General features: G+C 43.2%; 1 protein-coding gene across 9 annotated transcripts in view; it reads left to right on the forward strand.

Moving 5' to 3' along the window:
- Window positions 1–19,050, forward strand: part of TSPAN5 (tetraspanin 5) — a 187,097-nt gene that overhangs the window by 135,898 nt on the left and 32,149 nt on the right. For 6 of the 9 annotated variants that reach the window (XR_005197932.1, XM_017516194.2, XM_017516196.2 and 3 more), the window contains exon 2: window positions 16,604–16,654. Coding sequence is in view for 7 of the 9 variants with exons in the window: in XM_017516194.2 (XP_017371683.1) it covers window positions 16,604–16,654 (51 nt within the window). In the remaining 2 variants the exon portion in view is untranslated. Of the gene's footprint in view, window positions 1–8,141; window positions 8,161–10,726; window positions 10,760–14,441; window positions 14,529–16,603; window positions 16,655–19,050 lie in introns of those variants that run through there. The other 3 variants (XM_037734136.1, XM_037734134.1, XM_017516195.2) reach the window with 3 other exon arrangements.

Below are 19,050 nucleotides of genomic sequence, written 5' to 3' on the forward strand. Positions count from 1 at the left end.
TGTTGTTCATCGAGAGACTCTTCCAAACCTAACAGAAAAGGAAAATTCCAGAGTGCACACACATGGATAGTTTCCAAGGCAGTGCTTGTTGAGAACCCAGCCTTCTCTCCTGAAGCTGTGAATAGTTTGTCTTATATGTAAATTAATTTCCAAGAGTCTGTACAATAAAGTCTTACATAAAAGAACATATAAAAGAGTTATTTGTCAAAAGCCATTTTCCTTGTTAAAAATACCTAACTAAGGAGAGAGGTTGATACTCGATGGCTTCTGTGAGCTCTGCGTTAAGCCGGTACTTTACTTCTTAGTATGCAGTGCTGATGTTCTTGGTTGAAAGGAACCCATTCCATTTCTTTTTATAGTGTCATGAAAAGTTGGAAAGAGGAAAAACTGAGCTGAACATACAGAATAAATAACTAAATGGTGCCGTCAGGCTGCCCTTTTGTTTGCAGACATCCCCCCTCCTTTCTCCTTTGTGAGTCACTGAGCCCGTAAGACAGATCAAAGATGCCCTAGTGTACAGAACATTTTATGTGGAGGTTATTTGTCATCAACAACAAAGGACTAATTGCCTGTAGTCCTTCTTTCACATGATAATCAATGGATTGGGATCTCCTGATTGTGCCCCGTGCATCCTGCATTCATCTCTCAAGATTTTTTAGGTTTTGACTGAATTTATAAAGCATCAGAAAGATGACGTCAGTCCAGTGCAAATCTTAGGGTGATGTTAAACATGAGTATGGAAATATGAAAACAGGGCTTGAAGTGAAGGCACCTGTCATCGTTCTTTTCGTAAATGGTTGATTTGATCAGAGGTATAACTTCAGTGACAGCTGTTAAGAAGCCTCCTGGCATTTTTGGGATGGAGCATTTCAAAAGGCCCACCAGGAGAAAATGCAGTTCCTGTTTCAGTGTGGACTGGTTCTCAGAGATTATTTCTTGGATGACTTTGTTGCTAATGTTATCAACAAGGTTTCACTTTTCAGAAGCTTTCCGAATTCTAACAAAAAGTCAGTGTACTCTGAGTATAGGTTTCCGTAGTGGCTTTGCCTAAATGTGGGGTTGGGCAGGTAGGCCCTGGGAGCACAGAAGTGTAAGAAACACCATTCAGCTCATTCTGTAGAATGTCTGAAGCTCTGAAGTTACATTTTTCTGGCATTTCTGTTATTTCAAAGGCAAGGGGTTTACTAAAATGTACATGAAACATGCAGTTATTTCTTAGGAACTTTTAATATTTACAGTTAAATTAGAACACTTTAAAGTGAAAAAATGATACATTGTAGCAGACATCTGTTAATAAGTGACTTTCCCTCTGTAAGTATATAAACCTCCTATATTTCTTAGAAAAGAGATTTCATCAGCGAAACCAAAAAAACAGAACCCACAAAAACAAAATAATTCAAACATACACACAGATATATTGGCATAGAGAGAGCATTTGTGGTGTTTTAAAAGTACCAAAAATAGCTATCACTTAATATCTCAGCAGCCTCCTCAGCTCCGACAGCGCTGACATCCCACAGGGCAAGCCCAAGCAAGCCAGGGAGCCGGAGAACAATCTAAGACACCACACTCTTCTGTGGAACAGTAACACTGAGTGTCAAGAACTGTGAAGGGTCTGAGGTTTCACCCTGCATGCCAGCCAACAAGCTACCCTGGCAGAAGGCATCACACTGCTGGGGCAGAGACATAGGAGTTGATTAATCACAGCAATGCCAGGAACCAGAGGATCAATATTTTTGTACAGTTTCCCTGAACCCTAATTTATACAGGGTGGCACAGAGAGGGCCAGATATACATAGTGGGTTGTATTCTAGGAAAGAAATCCTGAACTTAGGGAACTCTGGTCTCTTATAATGGGCAGTAAGGCTGCCTGATCCTTGCTCTGTGAAGAAACATTGTCCGTGTCTTTCAAGACTGTCTGCTGTATACATTTCCTTGCAAAGGTAGTAATGAAGGACTCACTTGTAATTTCAGGCAGTGCCTTGCTGATAAGGTGGCGTACGCCTGTAATCCCAGTACTTTGGGAGGCCAACGTAGGCAGATCATGAGGCCAGGAGTTTGAGACCAGCCCGACCAACATGGTAAAACCCTGTTTGTACTAAAAATACAAAAATTAGCTGGGCATGTTGGCACATGCCTGTAATCCCAGCTACTCAGGAGGCTGAGGCAGGAGAATTGCTCGAACCCGGGAGGTGGAGGTTGCAGGGAGCCGAGATGGCACCACTGAACTCCAGCCTGGGTGACAGAGTGGGACTCTGTCTCAAAAAAAAAAAAAAAAAAAAAAAAAAAAAAAAAAAAAAAAAAAAAAAAAAAAAAAAAAAAAAAAAAAAAAAAAAAAGTGTAGATGTAAGAGAATTATCTCCCCACACAAACTACTCTAGAAACAGACACCACATAAGTACCGATTTCATGAATGGCTAATCTGCGCTGATTTCTAAAGGCGGTGCAGGTGCCAGATGACACAGCCGTAGCTGCGGCATTATATCTCTGTTATTTTAACAGATGGATAAAAGGTGGTATTTTAATTTATCCTGTATATGCAGCATATTCTTTTGCAAATGTCTTCCCTGTGTTTGACAATCACAGTCTTGTGACATTGCAGTGGGTGTTGTTATTACCCATTTACCCTTGAGGAGGCTGTCATTCAGTGACTTGACCAACGTCACACACACAGTTACTATGAGGCTTGCCACTACACCTGGGGGTTCCTGACTCCCGTCTGATGGTCTTTGGAACACATTGTGTAACTCTGCCTCCCTTTTGTCTCCTACATAAGGTAAAGAATATTTGCAGGTATTATGGAGGTGCCCCAGGCCAGTCCTGAGTTCCTTTTTGGCAGTTTCCATGCCTCCCAACTCATCTTACCCAGCCACATACGCACAGTGTAGAGTGATCATAATGGACTCATTTGAGTTGAGGAAAGTTACTTTTTTTAATGCTTTCTTGTTGCTCTATATTTTCATTTCCACTTAATGGAACACAGTCTCCACTGTTGCCACCCCTTTGCTTAGTGGAGCTGGCCCCTTTCTCTCCTTAATGCATAGTTGCTGTGTGAGCTTTGGTGGCACTTCTTTCTTGATTTCCTGCTGCCTTAAAAAAAAAAAAAAAAAAAAAAAAGAGTCTCACTCTGTTGCTAGAGTGCAGTGGTGCGATCTTAGCTCACTGCAATCTCCACCTCCTGGGTTCAAGCGATTCCCCTGCCTCAGCCTCCCAAGTAGGTGGGACTACAGGCATGCACTGTCACACCCGGCTAATTTTTTGTATTTTAGTAGAGACAAGGTTTCACCATGTTGGCCAGGACGGTCTTGACCTCCTGACCTGGTGATCCCCCTGCCTTGACCTCCCAAAGTGCTAGGATTACAGGCGTGAGCCACCACGCCCGGCCTCCTGCTGCCCTTTTATCTAATTCTTCTGCATCTCCCCTTTAGGTTCCCTCTGTGCACTGCCTCATAAATCTTCCAGCTCTCTAAGACAATCCCTTGATCCTCTTTCCTCCAGGCTATATGTGACCTTAATGACAACCACAATAACAGTTATTTATTGAGCCAGGCATGTGCCACACACTTTGAGCATATTATTTGAGCACATGCATTATCTCATTTAGTTTTCTCAATGACCCCACGAGATAGATCCCACTTGTCTCTGTGTTTACTTGTAGAGGAAGAAATAGAGGATGGACAAGTGAAATTACTTGTCTGAGGTCGCACAGCCACTAAGTGAATGCTAAGCTAACCTTTACTCTGGAGCCACCCGCTGTCCAGCCTCCGGATTTCTTCGCACCAGAGTCAGGATCTTTCCACATCATCAGTGTCTGACATCTGTCTTGGAAATTAAAATCTAAAACTGATATTTTTCTCAAAATATTCTCTACTTCTAGTGTTCCTAACTTTGTAAATGACACCAAAAGCCTGCCAAGTTGTTTAAGCTAAAAACTGGGGCATTTTCTTAGACTGCATGCTCTTCCTCATCTTACAGGACATTCCCCTTCACCATTCATTCTTTTCCTTTCCAACAGACTCACTGTCTCACTCAGGCTGGAGTGCAGTGACATGATCGTACCTCACTGTAACCTTGAACTCATGGGCCTGAGTGATCCTCCCACCTCAGCCTCCCAAGTGGCTGTGGCTACAGACACATACCAACGTGCCCAGCTAATTTTTTTATTTTTAGTTTTTATTTTCACTGTGTTGCCCAGGCTGATCTCGTTCCTGGGCTCAAGCAGTCCTCCTATACTGAGCTCCCGAAGTGCTGGGACTGTAGGTGTGACCCATTGCACCTGGACCTAAAGGCCGGTGATTTTAACCTTGCACCCTGCTGCTTCCCGTCACTGAGTCCATAGAGTCTCCACCTCTTTATCTGCTGTATTCATCTTGCTGTGGCTGCCTCTTCCTTTTTCAGCTGGTGTCATTCTCACCAAATTAGTAGCCTCCCAATTTGTCTTGAGCCCTGCAGTGTCATCTGTCTTCAATTCCTTTTTTGTACTGTGCTGGAATGATTTTTCTGAAATGCAAATCTGATAACTGTTTTGCTTAAAACCCTTGGTTGGCTTCCATGGCTTGCTGGTCCCTTGGTACCCACAACACATACAGCCATGCTGATCAGGCCCCACTTACCCCTAGTAGCCCAGAGGTTCTCAAACTTTACCATATTTCACAATTACCTGGAGGGCTTATTAAGAAGATAGAACTTGCTGGTCTCTGCCTCCAGAGTTTCTGATGCAGTAGGTCTGGAGCTGCCTGAACATTTGCGTTTCTGACAAGTTCCCTGGTGTGGGAACCATAGCCTGCCTAGTGCCTTGTCTGGCTTTCTCTGCTCCAGCCTTGGAACCACTGGAAAGTTCCTGAAAGGACATGCTGTTTCAGGCTTTGATCCTTTTGCATAAGCTGTTGCCTCTACAGGAGATAGTCTTTCTGTCATCTTCCCTTTAAAATACAGTCAGTCCAAGTGTCACTTCCTAGGAAGCTTCCTCTGACCCCTGCAGTGATCTCATAGCTTCTGTATTTCTGTGGAAACCCATGTGCATCTCTGGGAATGCACCATTTCTGTAATTGAGTTGCTTTATTTATGTGTTCCCCACCCACTCCCACCAGACCATTAGCTCTTTTAGAAAAGATATCATCTATTTTCTTATTCACCCTTCTATCCCTGCCACCTAGCATGGTGGCTGATATATAGTGAAGATATTCATTAAATAAATTGAAGGAGATAATCCTACTTTTACCTTAAAAAGGAATAATTCTATTTTGGTCTTTATTTGCATTCACTTTTATCATACCTTGTTTTTAAATATCAAGATAGGCTGAGCGTGGTGTGGCTCATGCCTGTAATCCCAATACTTTGGGAGGCTGAGAGGGGAGGATCACATGAGCCCAAGAAAAATTTTTAAAAAGTCAAGATGTTTCAACATAAAAACTGTGCATCTGACAGTATTAAACTTACAAAGCTGCCATTAGAGAGAGCTCATAGCTCAGCTCTTTAATGTAAACAGCAGTTTATTCCTACGAAGGCCGATGTTTGTCTATAGATAACTTACTTCTCATGCCTCTGATCTGAAGTGCTTGAGTTATTCCTCAGTCCTTCTCAGGCTTCAGAACATTTCTCTGGTATGTTTTTCAGCCTTAGATTTATCTAATCAGGGAGCTACAGATGGAAGGGTGTAAGCCTTTCTTTTACTGAGACAAGCAAAGATTAGTGGGCTGTAAACTTGCAGCCTCCATGTTTCAGTCCAAAAGAGGATGGCTCATCCCTCACGCTCCCTTTTACGTGCCTGCATCGCCTGGGTAATTTCCAAGAAAAGTATCAGTTTGATCGCTTGCACAGCCCTCTCCTCTCCCTCCCCATCTCAGATTACTAGCACTTGCCAAAATGTCAAGCTCCAAACCCTAACAAAGGAGTTTCTAAACAAGATTGTCTTCAAGGGGTGCCCTGGCCTTCTCCTGGTATAGTGCAAGTTCAAAGGCAAAGAGCCCTTTCATCCTCTGGGAAAACAGGAGAGAACACAGTTCCAAAAATGCTTGGATACCTCCGAATAGACCACCTCCCCTGCGTCACCCCTTTCCCAGGCTCTGCTGTGTGGTGTTTTTCAGGAACCATTCCGTGGATTATTCAAGCCATATCATTCTGCTTCCATAATTCAACAAGCAAGCAGCGGGCAGCTCTTTCCTGCAGGTGGATATGTGGCTGAATTATATATTCCTCACACAGCAAGTAGCAACATCTTGCCCAGTAGTTCAGAACAACTGATATCTCTATTCAGTTATTTGGAGAGAAATTTCCCTCTGCCAGAGCATGATTAGTCTTTGAGCACCATCAGTCTCATGCCTGTTTTGTAGCTCACTGTAAGCTTGTCACAGGATTAAAGCATGAAAGCAATTAATCTGGTCTCTTATTTATGTCTTAGGACCAGTCTTAATCTGTTTTGTGGGATTGCTGTAATAGAATACCTGAGACTGGGTGTTTTATGCAGAAGAGACATTTACTTAGCTCATGGTTCTGCGGGCTGGGAAGTTCAGGGCCATGGCTCTCGTTTCTGTTGAGGACTTCCGTGCTGCATGACAGCATGCCAGAGACACACAAAGGGGAGGCAGACGCATGCAAAGAGGGATCAAACAAGAGGAATAAACTCACTTAATACCAACCAACTCTTGTGGGAAATAATTCATTTCCACAGAACTAATCCAGTCTCAGGAGAACAAGAACTCACTGCTGTTAATACAAGTACTCAGTTACCTCTAGAATAGCTGAAAGCCATTCATGACCCAAACACCTCCCGCTAAGCCCCACCTTCTGATGCCACCACACTGGGGATCAAATTTCAACGTGCATTTTGGTGAAGGCAGATAAACGGTGTACAAACCATAGCAGGATGCTTTTGGCTGCGTGTAACAGAAAAGCCCCAGAGTAGCTTTAGCTAAGATGGGAGGGGCTTACTTAAAATAGGAGCCTAGGGGATTGCATGGAACCCAGCATAACGAGTGCCACCACAGGTACTGGGATAAGAAGCCAGAAGCACTCAGGAACATAAGGTACTTTTGGTGTCTTTTCTACGTTCTCGATCTACATAACATCCCCCAGTCTCTTCTAGCATGAGGGAGACTGAAGCTGACAAAAATCACTTTGTCCAGTACCAGACTCTTGGTTTTGAAAAGGGAGACTCTGGCCCAGCTTGGCATTCAGTGGAACAGCTCTTGCTGAGTCACATGTCTGACCTGAGTGACTCATCTGTCCAGAGAGTGGGAGAAGGCCCATCCTCCACAAATATTCCTGCAGGAGCCCCCATTAAGGCAGGGCCAGTTTTCAGAAAGGGGGATGTAGACGGAAGAACTGACTCGATTAATATTGTGGGGGTTTTTTTGTTTGTTTTCTTAAGATGAAGTCTTGTTCTGTTGCCCAGGCTGGAATGCAGTGCATGTTCCCAGCTCACCGCAACCTCCGCCTCCTGGGTTCAAGTGACTCTCCTGCCTCAGCCTCCTGAGTAGCTGGGATTACAGGCATGTGCCACCATGCCCGGCTAATTTTTGTATTTTTAGAAGAGACGGGGTTTCACCTTGTTGGTCAGGCTGGTCTCAAACTCTTGACCTTATGATCTGCCCGCCTCAGCCTCCCAAAGTGCTGGGATTACAGGCGTGAGCCACCGCGCCTGGCCTTGGTTATCATTTATATCCCACATTCTTTCTAAAAGATTCTGTAAAAAATAGGTACAATGAAAATAAACCCATTCACATAGGATATCATGCAAAAAACAGGAGTGATAAGGTTAGGGAAAGGAAAGATGCATCTCGAAGCCCTGATGGGGAGAAACTTGTTTAATGCAGAAATCAAATTAATCAAAACTAGTAGATTTAAAAGTTCTGGGGCTAGCCGCCGGAATTCAAAATCCAGGTTGCTAAGAAAGGAAATGGAAAAGATTTGAAATTAAGTACCATATTAGTATCTGACTAGAGTGTGTTCGTTTCTTTTAAACACACAGGGTACTGCATTCATTGTTCCTGAAAGGACCCTCAAGCTGTAATTGAGGAGAGAGAGGATGAATGGGAGGCCGGATGTGGATGCTGCCACTTCCTGTGAGCACTTGCTCCCTGGTTAGCACAGGCCCCATCACCCCTGTTAACTGATCCTAGGACACATCACTTCTTCTAAAATAATCCTCTGTGTTTGAGGGTGTGTGTGTATGTGTAAATGTCAAATGAGGGCACTTGCATCGAGTGATACAGAAGTTCATGAGAGAGATAGAGAGAGAGAGAGAATGAGCCTCTTATCACTGTGAACTAGTATATTTTCTTGTACTTGAAGGAGGCAGGACTTGAAGCTGCATTTCCTATTGACCAGTTGTAAATGGCAGGGATGGAGAGGCAGGTTGAGAAATGTGTCAGGAAGGGGGCAGGAAGAGATGTTAATGAAAATACTGTGCCAAGCACTCGGTGCTCACATGGCCACATCAGCACCCACCATGGCTTTTGCAGTTCTGAGGTGCCCTTTGTAAGTCCATGTGACAGGTAGGGACACGAGGGATCTACGAAGTTAAGAAGCCCTCAAGTGATTCTTTGTCTCAGGAGAAACCAGAGTCCTCACCACGGCCTCCAAAGCCCGACACAGCCTGGCTCCCATCATCCTCTGTGCTGTGCTTTGTAGCCACTTGGTGGCTGTACCTCCAGACTTGGAATGCTGTTCCCCAGCACCCGCCATTCCCTCCTTCACCTCTTTTGGGTTTTTGCTTATATGTCACTTTCTTTCTTTTTTTTTTTTTTGAGACAGAGACTTGCTCTGTTGCCAGGTGCCAGGCTGGAATGCAGTGGCATGATCTCGGCTCACTGCAACCTCTGCCTCCTGAGTTCAAGCAATTCTGCCTCAGCCTCCCGAGCAGCTGGGACTACAGGCGCACGCCACCATGCCCAGCTAATTTTTGTATTTTTAGTGGAGACAGGGTTTCACCATGTTGGCCAGGATGGTCTCGATCTCTTGACTTCGTGACCCTCCTGCCTCGGCCTCCCAAAGTACTGGGATTACAGGCGTGAGCCACTGCGCCCGGCCTATATGTCACTTTCTTAGTGAAGACCTCCCTCGTTTGCCCTACTTTCATATTTCAGGGCATCCTGTCTTCCACCACGTGACAAGCCCCTGACGCCGATCTCTTTCCACAGCACTTCCCATTTAAAAAAATTCCCTGCATCTACTCACTTATGTTTCTTTATATTTCCTTTCTCTCCCTGCACACTTCAGGTAGAATGTCAACTCCACAAGACCAGTCACTTTGTTTTGTTTCCCTGTTTATCCAAAGCCCCTAGATGACCTCCTTGCGCATGGTAGAAGCTCAGTAAATATTTGCCAAATGAACAAAGACCCTTTCCCAAGATCACAGAACTATGAAGCACTGGAGTCAGGGTGCACTCAGGCCACACTGAAAGGAGGCCGTCAGGACGAAGTGACGTGAGAGATGGTGACCCCGGCCCGGATGGGACATGTCCTGTTTACAGTTTGAGCTTTATCAGTCACGCCATCTTATCATGAGGATTCCAGACACTTTGAACGTACAAACTGGGACACGGCGACCCAATGGGAAAACTGGGATTGACTTTGTGCATATTGAATTTTCCACCAGCCCACACTTACTCCTTTGACATGGCCAGAATTCTGCCCCGAGGTTTTCTATTCCTGAAATAAGTCTCTCCTCTATAAAGACATTTATTTTGTTATCAGAAGTATTTAGCACATTTGTGTGGACCCCTGCTAAAACTGGAGTGTTGTTCAGACTAAAGTGTCAGAAAATGTGTAATAGAATAGAAAGTACAGGTGTTGCAGCTTCGGGAAAATACATCTTTCCTAACGGCACTTCTCCCCTTTCCTGCCTTCTGTGCCAGGTGTTCTAAATGCATCTCTCCTGTTTATTCCGGCAGAGATTAAAATTTTCTTAAAGACTTCATCAGAATGTTGGGTTTTTTTCCATTCATTGTTATTTAGGGTGACATTTTTGTGACTCCAATTTAGGTGAGAAGATGGACTTGATCTTTCTTTTTCTCTGTCATATTTACCTTGTGCGCTGTTATTTTGAGTCTGTTCACAGGATGTTGGGCAGATGCCATCGGTGTAATCGCTAGTTTTTAAGCAAAGAGGATTGAAAATGGCAATTTATGAATTGTCTAGGAACTTGATGTATATCATAAATGTAATTGCTTTTTATTAATGCAAGTAGTAAGGGTGGTGCAAATATATGTAGATTTTTAAATAATTTATTTTTTCAAAGTATACAGGCTGACATTTATTTCAAAAAGAATTCAGATAGCAGCCACAAAACCCATAAAAGAAAACTGTCCTTCAGAAGTGCCACTAGATCAAACTAGTTATGAAATTGGCACCTGAGAATTACTTCTGTCAGAGAGGATGTAAGTCTTTGGAATTTCGAAGAGCCATAGTCTCTGTGTAGAAGATGCCAGAAATGTAGGCATCATCCTTAACACCTCCTTTCCCTTCTCCCCATCTGCACTGAAAATGTCAGTTCTGCTTCTCAGTAGGTCTCAGTTCCATCCTTCTCATCATATTTCAGCCCAGGACATGATCAGATCTTGCCTGCATTACCAAAGTCACCTCCTTTTGGTCCCCGTAGATCCACTTGGACTCTAATCTTTTCCACAGCCCAGATCCTCATTTTTCCAAAGCTCAGATCTGCAAAGACCTGCCTGCCTAATCCACCCCTGCTCACCACACGTAGCTGGCCTTTAAATGGCTTCCTGGCACTTGTAGGGAAATGACTGGATTCCTTCAGGTGGGCTACTAGGCCTGCATGGGCTGACCCGTGCACGTGTCTGTAATTGCAAACCTGCCGTACCTTCCCCACTTCCCCACCTCCCCCATTCTTTGTGCACCAGCCACACCAGTTGCCTTTTGGACCTGTTTACTTGTCATGCTCCTCTCACGACAGGGATTTTGTACATTCTCTGCTTTGCCTGAAACACCCTTCCTCCTTTCTTTGCTCATTAACTCCTCTCGTCCTTCAGACTCCATTTACACATTCCTCACTCAGGAAAACCTTCCCAGATGCCTCTCTGGGTCAGATCCCCTCTTATAGTCTTTTTTGGCCTTGTTTCTCCTTTATAGCACCATCAAGAATGATTTTATGGTTTACTCTTTGATCTCTCTCTCTCTCTCTCTCTCTCTCTCTCTCTCTCTCTGTCTCTCTCTATTACTGGACTGTATGCTCATTGGAGGCAGGAACTGTTTGTGTTTTCTTATTTTCATTTATCCCAAGAGAAAAGTAGTGTCTAGTACAAAATAGAAACTCAAGAATATTTGTTGCAGATTCTAAATGAATGGATGAGTGGCTTCTTGAAGTATACATTTTTATGCCAGTTAGAATAAGGCGCTGGACCAATTTCAAAATGTTAGAGGTTTAGCAAGGATGAAAACTGCCAGATATGAAGGAAGGGATCTTCCTCTTGTAGAGCTCAGAGAAAAGTGGTCCAGAGATAACTGATCACCCTCATCGCATCCTGAGACCATTTTCCTGTCCAGCTGTTCCTGAGGGTCGGCTCTGCTGGTTATGGTTCTGCTATGCTGGAAGGCTGCATCAGCCTGCCCGACAACCATTCTCACTTCCAGGCGGGAAAACATACCATCGATACCTAGAAATTAAAAGAGTAATTTAGAGTCTTAGGGCATGAGTTTCATTACAGTTCTCTTTCTCTATGGACAAATATTCTATGCGTATTAGGAAAATATAATAGTTTTGGTCTTGGGCTAAGGACTCAGATTTTCTGAGCAATGCAGCTCAGGCACCTTTGTGATCTTGGGAGAAATACTTAAAATTTTCTTTCTTTCTTTTTTTTTTTTTTTTTAGAGACGGGGTCTCGCTCTGTCTCCAGGCTAGAGTGCAGTGGCACGATCACGGCTCACTGCAACCTCCACATCCTGGGTTCAAACAATTCTCCTGTCTCAGCCTCCTGAGTAGCTGGAACTACAGGTGTGTGCCACCATGCCCAGCTAATTTTTGTATTTTTAGTAGAGACGGGGTTTCACCATGTTGCCCAAGATGGTCTAGATCTTGTAACCTTGTGATCCACCTGCCTCAGCCTCCAAAAGTGCTGGAATTACAGGCATGAACCACCACACCCAGCCTTAAAATTTCTAAGCCTCAGTTTCCTTATCTATAAAATGGGGATTAGAACAATAACTAGTGTCTGGGATATTGTTGTGGGATACTTTGTACCAACAGTATTCTATAAAAATATAATGCAAACCACATACGTAGTTTACATTTTCCATAGCTATCTTTTAAAGGTAAAATGAAATTAATTTTAATATGTCTTATTTGACCCAGTATATCCAAAATGTTATCACCTCAACATGCGGTCAATAATAAAACACATATTAATGAGGTATTTTACATTCTTTTTATTCATATTAAGTTTTCAAAATTCAGCATGCACTTTATACTCACCAGCATAGCTCCGTGGGAAGCAGCAGTCATGAAGTGCCACGTAATGATGTTTCAGTTTACAGGAGACTGCATGTGCAAAGGTGGTCTCATCAGATTGGCATACTGTGTTACTCTGTCTTTTCCATGTTTAGATGTGTTTGGATGCCTGACACTTACCATTGTATTACAGTTGCCTACAGTATTCAGTACAGGAACATGCAGTATAGGTTTGTAGCGCAGGAGCAATAGGCTATACCACAGAGCCTTGGTGTGTGGTAGGCTGGACCATCTGGGCTTGTGTCGGTACACTGTATGATGTTTGCATGACTACACATTTCTCAGAACGTACTCCCTTTTTTAAGTAACACGTGGCTGTAGTTTAGCCATATTTAGCATTCAACAAATGTTGGCAAAATTATTGTTATGTATTTTAAAACATCAAAATTTGGGTTGACAAACATTTGTACTGCACATTTGTGTATTTTGCCATGTGGGAAGATGCCTCAGATAAGATGCCTCAGAAATGTTTTTTTTTTTCCTATTTCAAAAGAATAAAGGGTTGACTTTAAGAGTCCTTCACTGTTTCCTGCAAGCGGACCTCCCTGGGTTTCAGAGTGAGGTCAGTGTGGTGGTTTATGGTCATCTTTTCTTTGGGAGGTGGGAAGGGGAAACTGAATGTGCCTCAAGTATTGCGTGCCTGTCTCTGTTTTTTGGCTCTTCTCTGTTTAATTATTTGGAACTGGAACAACTTGATTTTAAAACAAAACATATGGTCTGAGAGTAATTGGGAGGACATTTGCTAGTGATGTAGCACTGAAGGTATGCATCAAGTTGAGGCCCAGGCTTGCACCACTTGCCTGCTTAGGTATTGAGTGTTTCCCTTGTGTTCTTTTTTCCCCCCAATTCTTAAACCCTTGTTTGGAAAGTCATAGTCAAAGCAGGAAATATGGGAGCAAGATTATAACAGAAATTGTCTGTGAGTATTCTTTAAATCCCTACTTTTTTTCTCTCTCCTCTTTATGGAAAACCATTGGTTTCCAAGCTATTTATATGGCTCGTGAAAGAAAAACATCACAAAGTGCTAAGAAGAGAGAGGAAAACTTTATTTAAAAAGGAGACCGTGGGCCAGGCGCGGTGGCTCACGCCTGTAATTCCAGAACTTTGGGAGGCCGAGGCGGGCAGATCACCTGAGGTCAGGAGTTCCAGACCAGCCTGGCCAACATGGTGAAACTTTATCTCTACTAAAAATATAAAAATTAGCTGTGCGTGGTGACAGGCGCCTGTAATTCCAGTTACTTGGGAGGCTGAGGCAGGAGAATCACTTGAACATGGGAAGCGGAGGTTGCAGTGAGCTGAGATCGTGCCATTGCACTCCAGCCTAGGAGGGACGAGCGAGACTTTGTCTCCAAAAAAAAAAAAAAAGAATGTGGACCCCCACCATGGAATTTCTCTGTTCTTCTGCTTGATTCCATTGCTGACACCAAAGTGGGAAATTTTCAGTTCCACAGCCAATTCTTATGTGAAGGCAAGGTTTTTGTCTCTGCCTTTTGCACACCCCTTTGCTTGCTGGGGGAGGAATATATGATGTGCTGATGATGTGTCATGTAATTCCAGCCTGAATGCCACAACTTTTTGAATCATGGGGGCAAAGGGGAATTTATCAGGACTTGTGAGAACATGTATTTCTCTTGCTCAAGTCTCTGCTTCTCTACTTAGAAGCTGTGTGCCTCTGAGCAAGTTATTTCAACTCTCTAAGCCTCATTTTCCTCTTTCCTAAAAAGGGGATAATAATAGTGCCTATTTCAGAGTAAAATTGTTGTGAAGTTTAAAAGAGACGTTGCACACAAAGCGCTAAGCACAACGCCTGGCAAGTAATAAAAACAAATGGCAGGAACATGTCCACCCCATCAGCAGCAGGAGGGACAGTGAATACTGCATCAGGGAAAATAACCAAACATTTGTCCGTGAGGAGCTTTGGCACTGGAAGTTCCAGTGGGTTGGGTTTGATGTCAATGTGTTGAAGTCAAAGCCTTAACTCTGTGCTCCCATGCCTCCTAGGTCTGATGGGAGCCGGTACACTCACTTGTCAATGGTTCTCTTTTGCCCAGCACCTATAAATGTGAGAGTAGCATGCTGAACTGTTTTATTTTTGTTTTGCAGCGTCCCAAGTACCTTTGAGTCATTCGGGGATTCACTTGTTGTTTTCAATCTGAAATATAAAATGAAATAATACTCTGACCAGGGCTCAGCACGGTTTTTCTGTTGGGATATTGAAACGAGAAATCTTTCTGAACACTTTCCAAGCAGCCCCCATGAGAGCAAGGGGTAGGAAGAAAGGGGTCTTTGGTTATTGCCAAATCAGACATGCTTTTCTGTATAGGGCTCAGAATGTATTGCGTATTGTCCGGCTTCAATGTCAGATGAGTGTCCTTTGGGAAGATCTGCTTTTAAAAACACCACCATGTTTTCGGAGTAGCTGATGGTCTTTTGTCGGTCCCCTTTTCCTTCTGCTCCTGCCATCTGTCTGAGTCCCATTCAGAGTTCTTAGCCATTGCTTACAAACTATCAGGAACTCCCTGCTGAGAGTGGTAAAGCCCTCACTCAGTGGGCAGGTCTCAGATTTCCCTGGAACTATAAAAAATAGCCATCCTCACTCGTTTTTCTCTGTGTACCCCTCTCAGTGGACCACTTTCCCCTTATTAACCTAAGATGTTAGTAAAATAAACAGTATGCTGCCATCAGACTGAAACTGCTTGTCTCTTTTTCGTGTTTGGAAAGGAAATTCAGAATTGCTGTTGATAATAAAGATGAGGAATAAGCTATGTCTTTACTCATGCCCAGTGACTCCCAGTCCTGATCGTTGAGTTCTTAGTGGGTGGACAGCCCTGTACAATGTGTCATCAAGTCTGTGTCACCCCAGTTACGAAACACATCGTTATTTTCTATATCAAGGGGGGAAAACAAATGATAAGATACCATGGATTTTAAGATACATCCCAATTTTGGATGTGTTAAAATATGGGGAAAATATGTGTATTTTATAGCAGATGGAATACAGAGAGAATTAATTAAAATGGAAAGCCCTAGTCTGGGAGTGGTGGCTCACACCTGTAATCCCAGTATTTTGAGAGGCCAAGCGGGAGGATTACTTGAGCCCGGGAGTGTGAGACTAGCCTGGGCAATATAGAGAGACCTTGTCTCTACAAATAATTAAAAAATGAGCCAGGCCTGGTGGCATGTGCCTATGATCCCAGCTACACAGGAGGCTGAGGCAGGAGGATCGCTTAAGCCGGGGTGGTTGAGGCTGCAGTGAACTGTGATCGAATGACTGCATTCCAGCCTGTACACCAAAGTAAAACCCCATCTCAAAAACGAAACGAAACAAAACAAAAAAGTAAAATGGAAAGCCCTCCTGGTTATCACCTGTTCCCCTCTGGCATCCCCCAATTCCTCAGCACAGCTACGTGACAGAACGGTGAGATGTGTGGGTATGTACGAGTTGTGCTTCTGCCTTGGGGCTAAATGTGTAACTCAGTCCCGAGTGTTGTGTACCCCGCGTAATGCATGCAGTTGTGGAACTGAATGGAAACCAAGAAGGGTGGTGGGAGGTCCTCTGAACTAAAATTTACACAACTGAACTTTCTTAAAACAGAACTTAGGAATTTTCTTTGGGTTACATTGATAAGATTCGTGTTACCTTTCGAAGGCATGAGCAAGAGTTGTGGAGGGACATTTGAGACCCTACTGACCTGACCTACCCTCGCTGACCTGACGCATTTGTAATGGCTCCGTGCTGAAGAGAAGATCCCAGATCCTCTAAATTCATGCCTCTGCTTATCCATTTCTAGTGACCGCAGGCCTCAGATCCGTGGGGAATCTGCTTCCCCCTCTACCCTAAAAGGCAGCATATTAAACATTATTGATAATTTCATTGTACTCAGGATTGTACCTAATTATTATTATTCATAATCTGAATGACTTCTAAGCAATTGTGTGTCTCCAGCCCTTCTTAATGCTGTAAAAATTTTAAGCAGGGGGATTATGGTATTTATTTTCCTGGTAAAGGTGAGTGCTCACATTTTAGGAAAAGCTGTTTCTCACCCAGGTAAAGCAACAAAAGAATTGATCTAAAACTTTCTTCTTTTTATTAGCTGCATTTTCCCTCATAGTTACGCTGCTTTCTTTCTTTTTCAGTTTTTGGGAATAACGTTTCTTGGAATTGGACTGTGGGCATGGAATGAAAAAGTAAGTTGAATATCATGCAAATGCACAGATCTTGGTTATTAGAGGCTGCACATCATATGAATTATTCCCCTTTCTCTTTGACAACCACAGAGTATAAACGTGGCTCTTTAACAAGAAAAAGTGTTGGTGGAAGATTAATGTTGTATTCTCAAAGACTCTGGGAATTGTGCCTAAATTGATCACTGCATTGAAATAATTACTGAAGTAACAATGCAAGTGCTCAACAGAGAAGGTATCTTGGAATTTGATCAGTTAGCCAAAGATCAATGTTCCTATGGGATACTTTCTGTACAAGAATTCCAGTAATGATTATAAATATAACTAAACCATCTGTAGCCTTTTTTCTCTTCTGCCTTTTTTTTTTTTTTAACCCTTTGGCAGAAAACTCAAGCCAAAAAAAAAACATTTTTTTTTTAGTGTGAGTGTTATGTGATAAACTGTTAGCATGTGGAGTGAAGGAAGTCGGATATAAATTCATGTTTGAGTATCAAATACACTCATCATTAATGTAAATAATGGGGACATTTGGCTGCTGGTCGCAATTATTAAATAATATTCAGTTTCTGATCAAATACAGTATAATAAAAGGAAAATCTGGAAATACAGAGTAATCTATGTGACAGTGAAGATACAGTGTTCTGGGAGGTTTCTGCTGTTTTCTCTACAACTCCCCCTACTGAGGCCACCACTGGAATTCAACGATGAATATAAACCCTCCCCCCCTTTTTCCTTCCTTCTTTGCAAGTGAAATCATTTGCAGCATTTTATCTATCCTTGTATCTGGCTGTACACAAAAGCTTTCTTATCTCCCACCTTGTAAGGACAAGGGGATGTACAGACTGTTTAAAAGTGGCCATAGACTAAAATTTAACTTAAATTTTCCCAGAAGACCATTCTTTGATCTCGTAGGTATTTCACCCTCTAACCTGACCCTGGCCTGAAGCTGAGAGTTCCTTTGAGGTGGTAAATGCATTAAGAAAAGAGAGAAAAACTAGGAAGGTCCAGTGAACAAAAGCCCCTCAGAGGCCAGTAGCCATTTCCACAACTGAAGCAATGTTCAGACAGACCATATAAAGCAAAACGCAAAGCAAATCCTGAGTTTTGAAAATGAACCCTCCTCTATTTATTTACAAAATGCTTCTACAGAATGTAAAATGTTTTATGGAAAATGAACCACTTTTTGGCAACCAGAGTAACTGAGGCTTCCTGGAATTTTGAGGCAGGGCAGTGATTATGTATGAGGTGAGACAAATTAAGTTCCCAAGACAGAGATAATTTCATCTCCAGAAACTTTTACATTGAATATCAGTTGGTCTTGTCTTGGATTATGATTAACTTTTGCCTCAAACTATTGTGAGCTTGGAGATTTCTGGAATCTCAGAAGTTGGTCAGATGCCAGATAACACAGCTTTTTATAACTCCTTTAATAAGAGTCCATTTCTATCTGCTTTGAAAAAGTGCTGGAAGGCAGCAAATGGACTAATTGTCTGTTCTAGCAATAAACAGCAGTTGGTCGTTTTGAAGTTTTTTTAATTTTCTCTTTATGAAATATAATTATCCTTTTGTTTCATCAGTTGCCTCAAATGTCTCTTCTCTGATAAAATCGCAAACGTCTAAAACTGGCAGTGCCATACAGATATCAGAGCAAGGGGGTGAGGCTTTTCAGGGAGGGATGAAATAGCAGTTCCTTTTTTTGTCAGAGCCACCATCAGCCAATAGAAGATTTCTCTTGAGATCCAAAGTTAACCTGGCCAAGGTCACCCAGCTCTATGTAGCAGAACTCCATGCGCTGGGAGCAAGTAGAGGCAGTGGAGGGTAAAGTGGGTTTTAGCCATGTACCAGCCCAGTCTGGTGAGTGCTGGCCATGTGTCTGGGGCCTGAGTGTGGGGGATGCGACAGTGAGGGGTACAGGGTCCCTGCCTCATGGGGCTTACATTCTAGTGGGTCACTAACGAGAAGCAGTGCTGGCCAAGTGTTTGTCCAGGTACTGGTGAGTGCTCGCAGGAAACATCAAGTTAGAGAGTGGTGGGAAAAGGCGTCTCTTTTAGATGAAGTAGTTGCAGACAGCCTCTCTGAGGAGGTGGCGTTGCAGTAGAGACCGGGATGAACTAAGAAGGATCTGCTGGGTATTGGGGGAAGAGCATTCCAGGAAGAGAGAAGAGTGAGTGCAATGGCCCTGAGGCAGGGACTCTGGTGATTCCAGGGAACAGCAAGAAGGCCAGTAGGCCTGGAAGGGAGAGAACGAGGATAAGGAGAGGTAGGGTGTGTTACCAGGTAGAGGCCAGACTGGGCAGAGTCCTGCAGAATTTTGGACGTATTCTAGGTACAAGAGGAAGCCACATGAGCATTTTGATAAGGGAGTGTTCTGAGAGGACTTTTTTTTTTTTTTTTTTTTT

Source organism: Cebus imitator, unplaced genomic scaffold, assembly GCF_001604975.1.
Source record: "Cebus imitator isolate Cc_AM_T3 unplaced genomic scaffold, Cebus_imitator-1.0 Scaffold575, whole genome shotgun sequence".
NCBI classification, from domain to species: Eukaryota; Metazoa; Chordata; class Mammalia; order Primates; family Cebidae; genus Cebus; species Cebus imitator.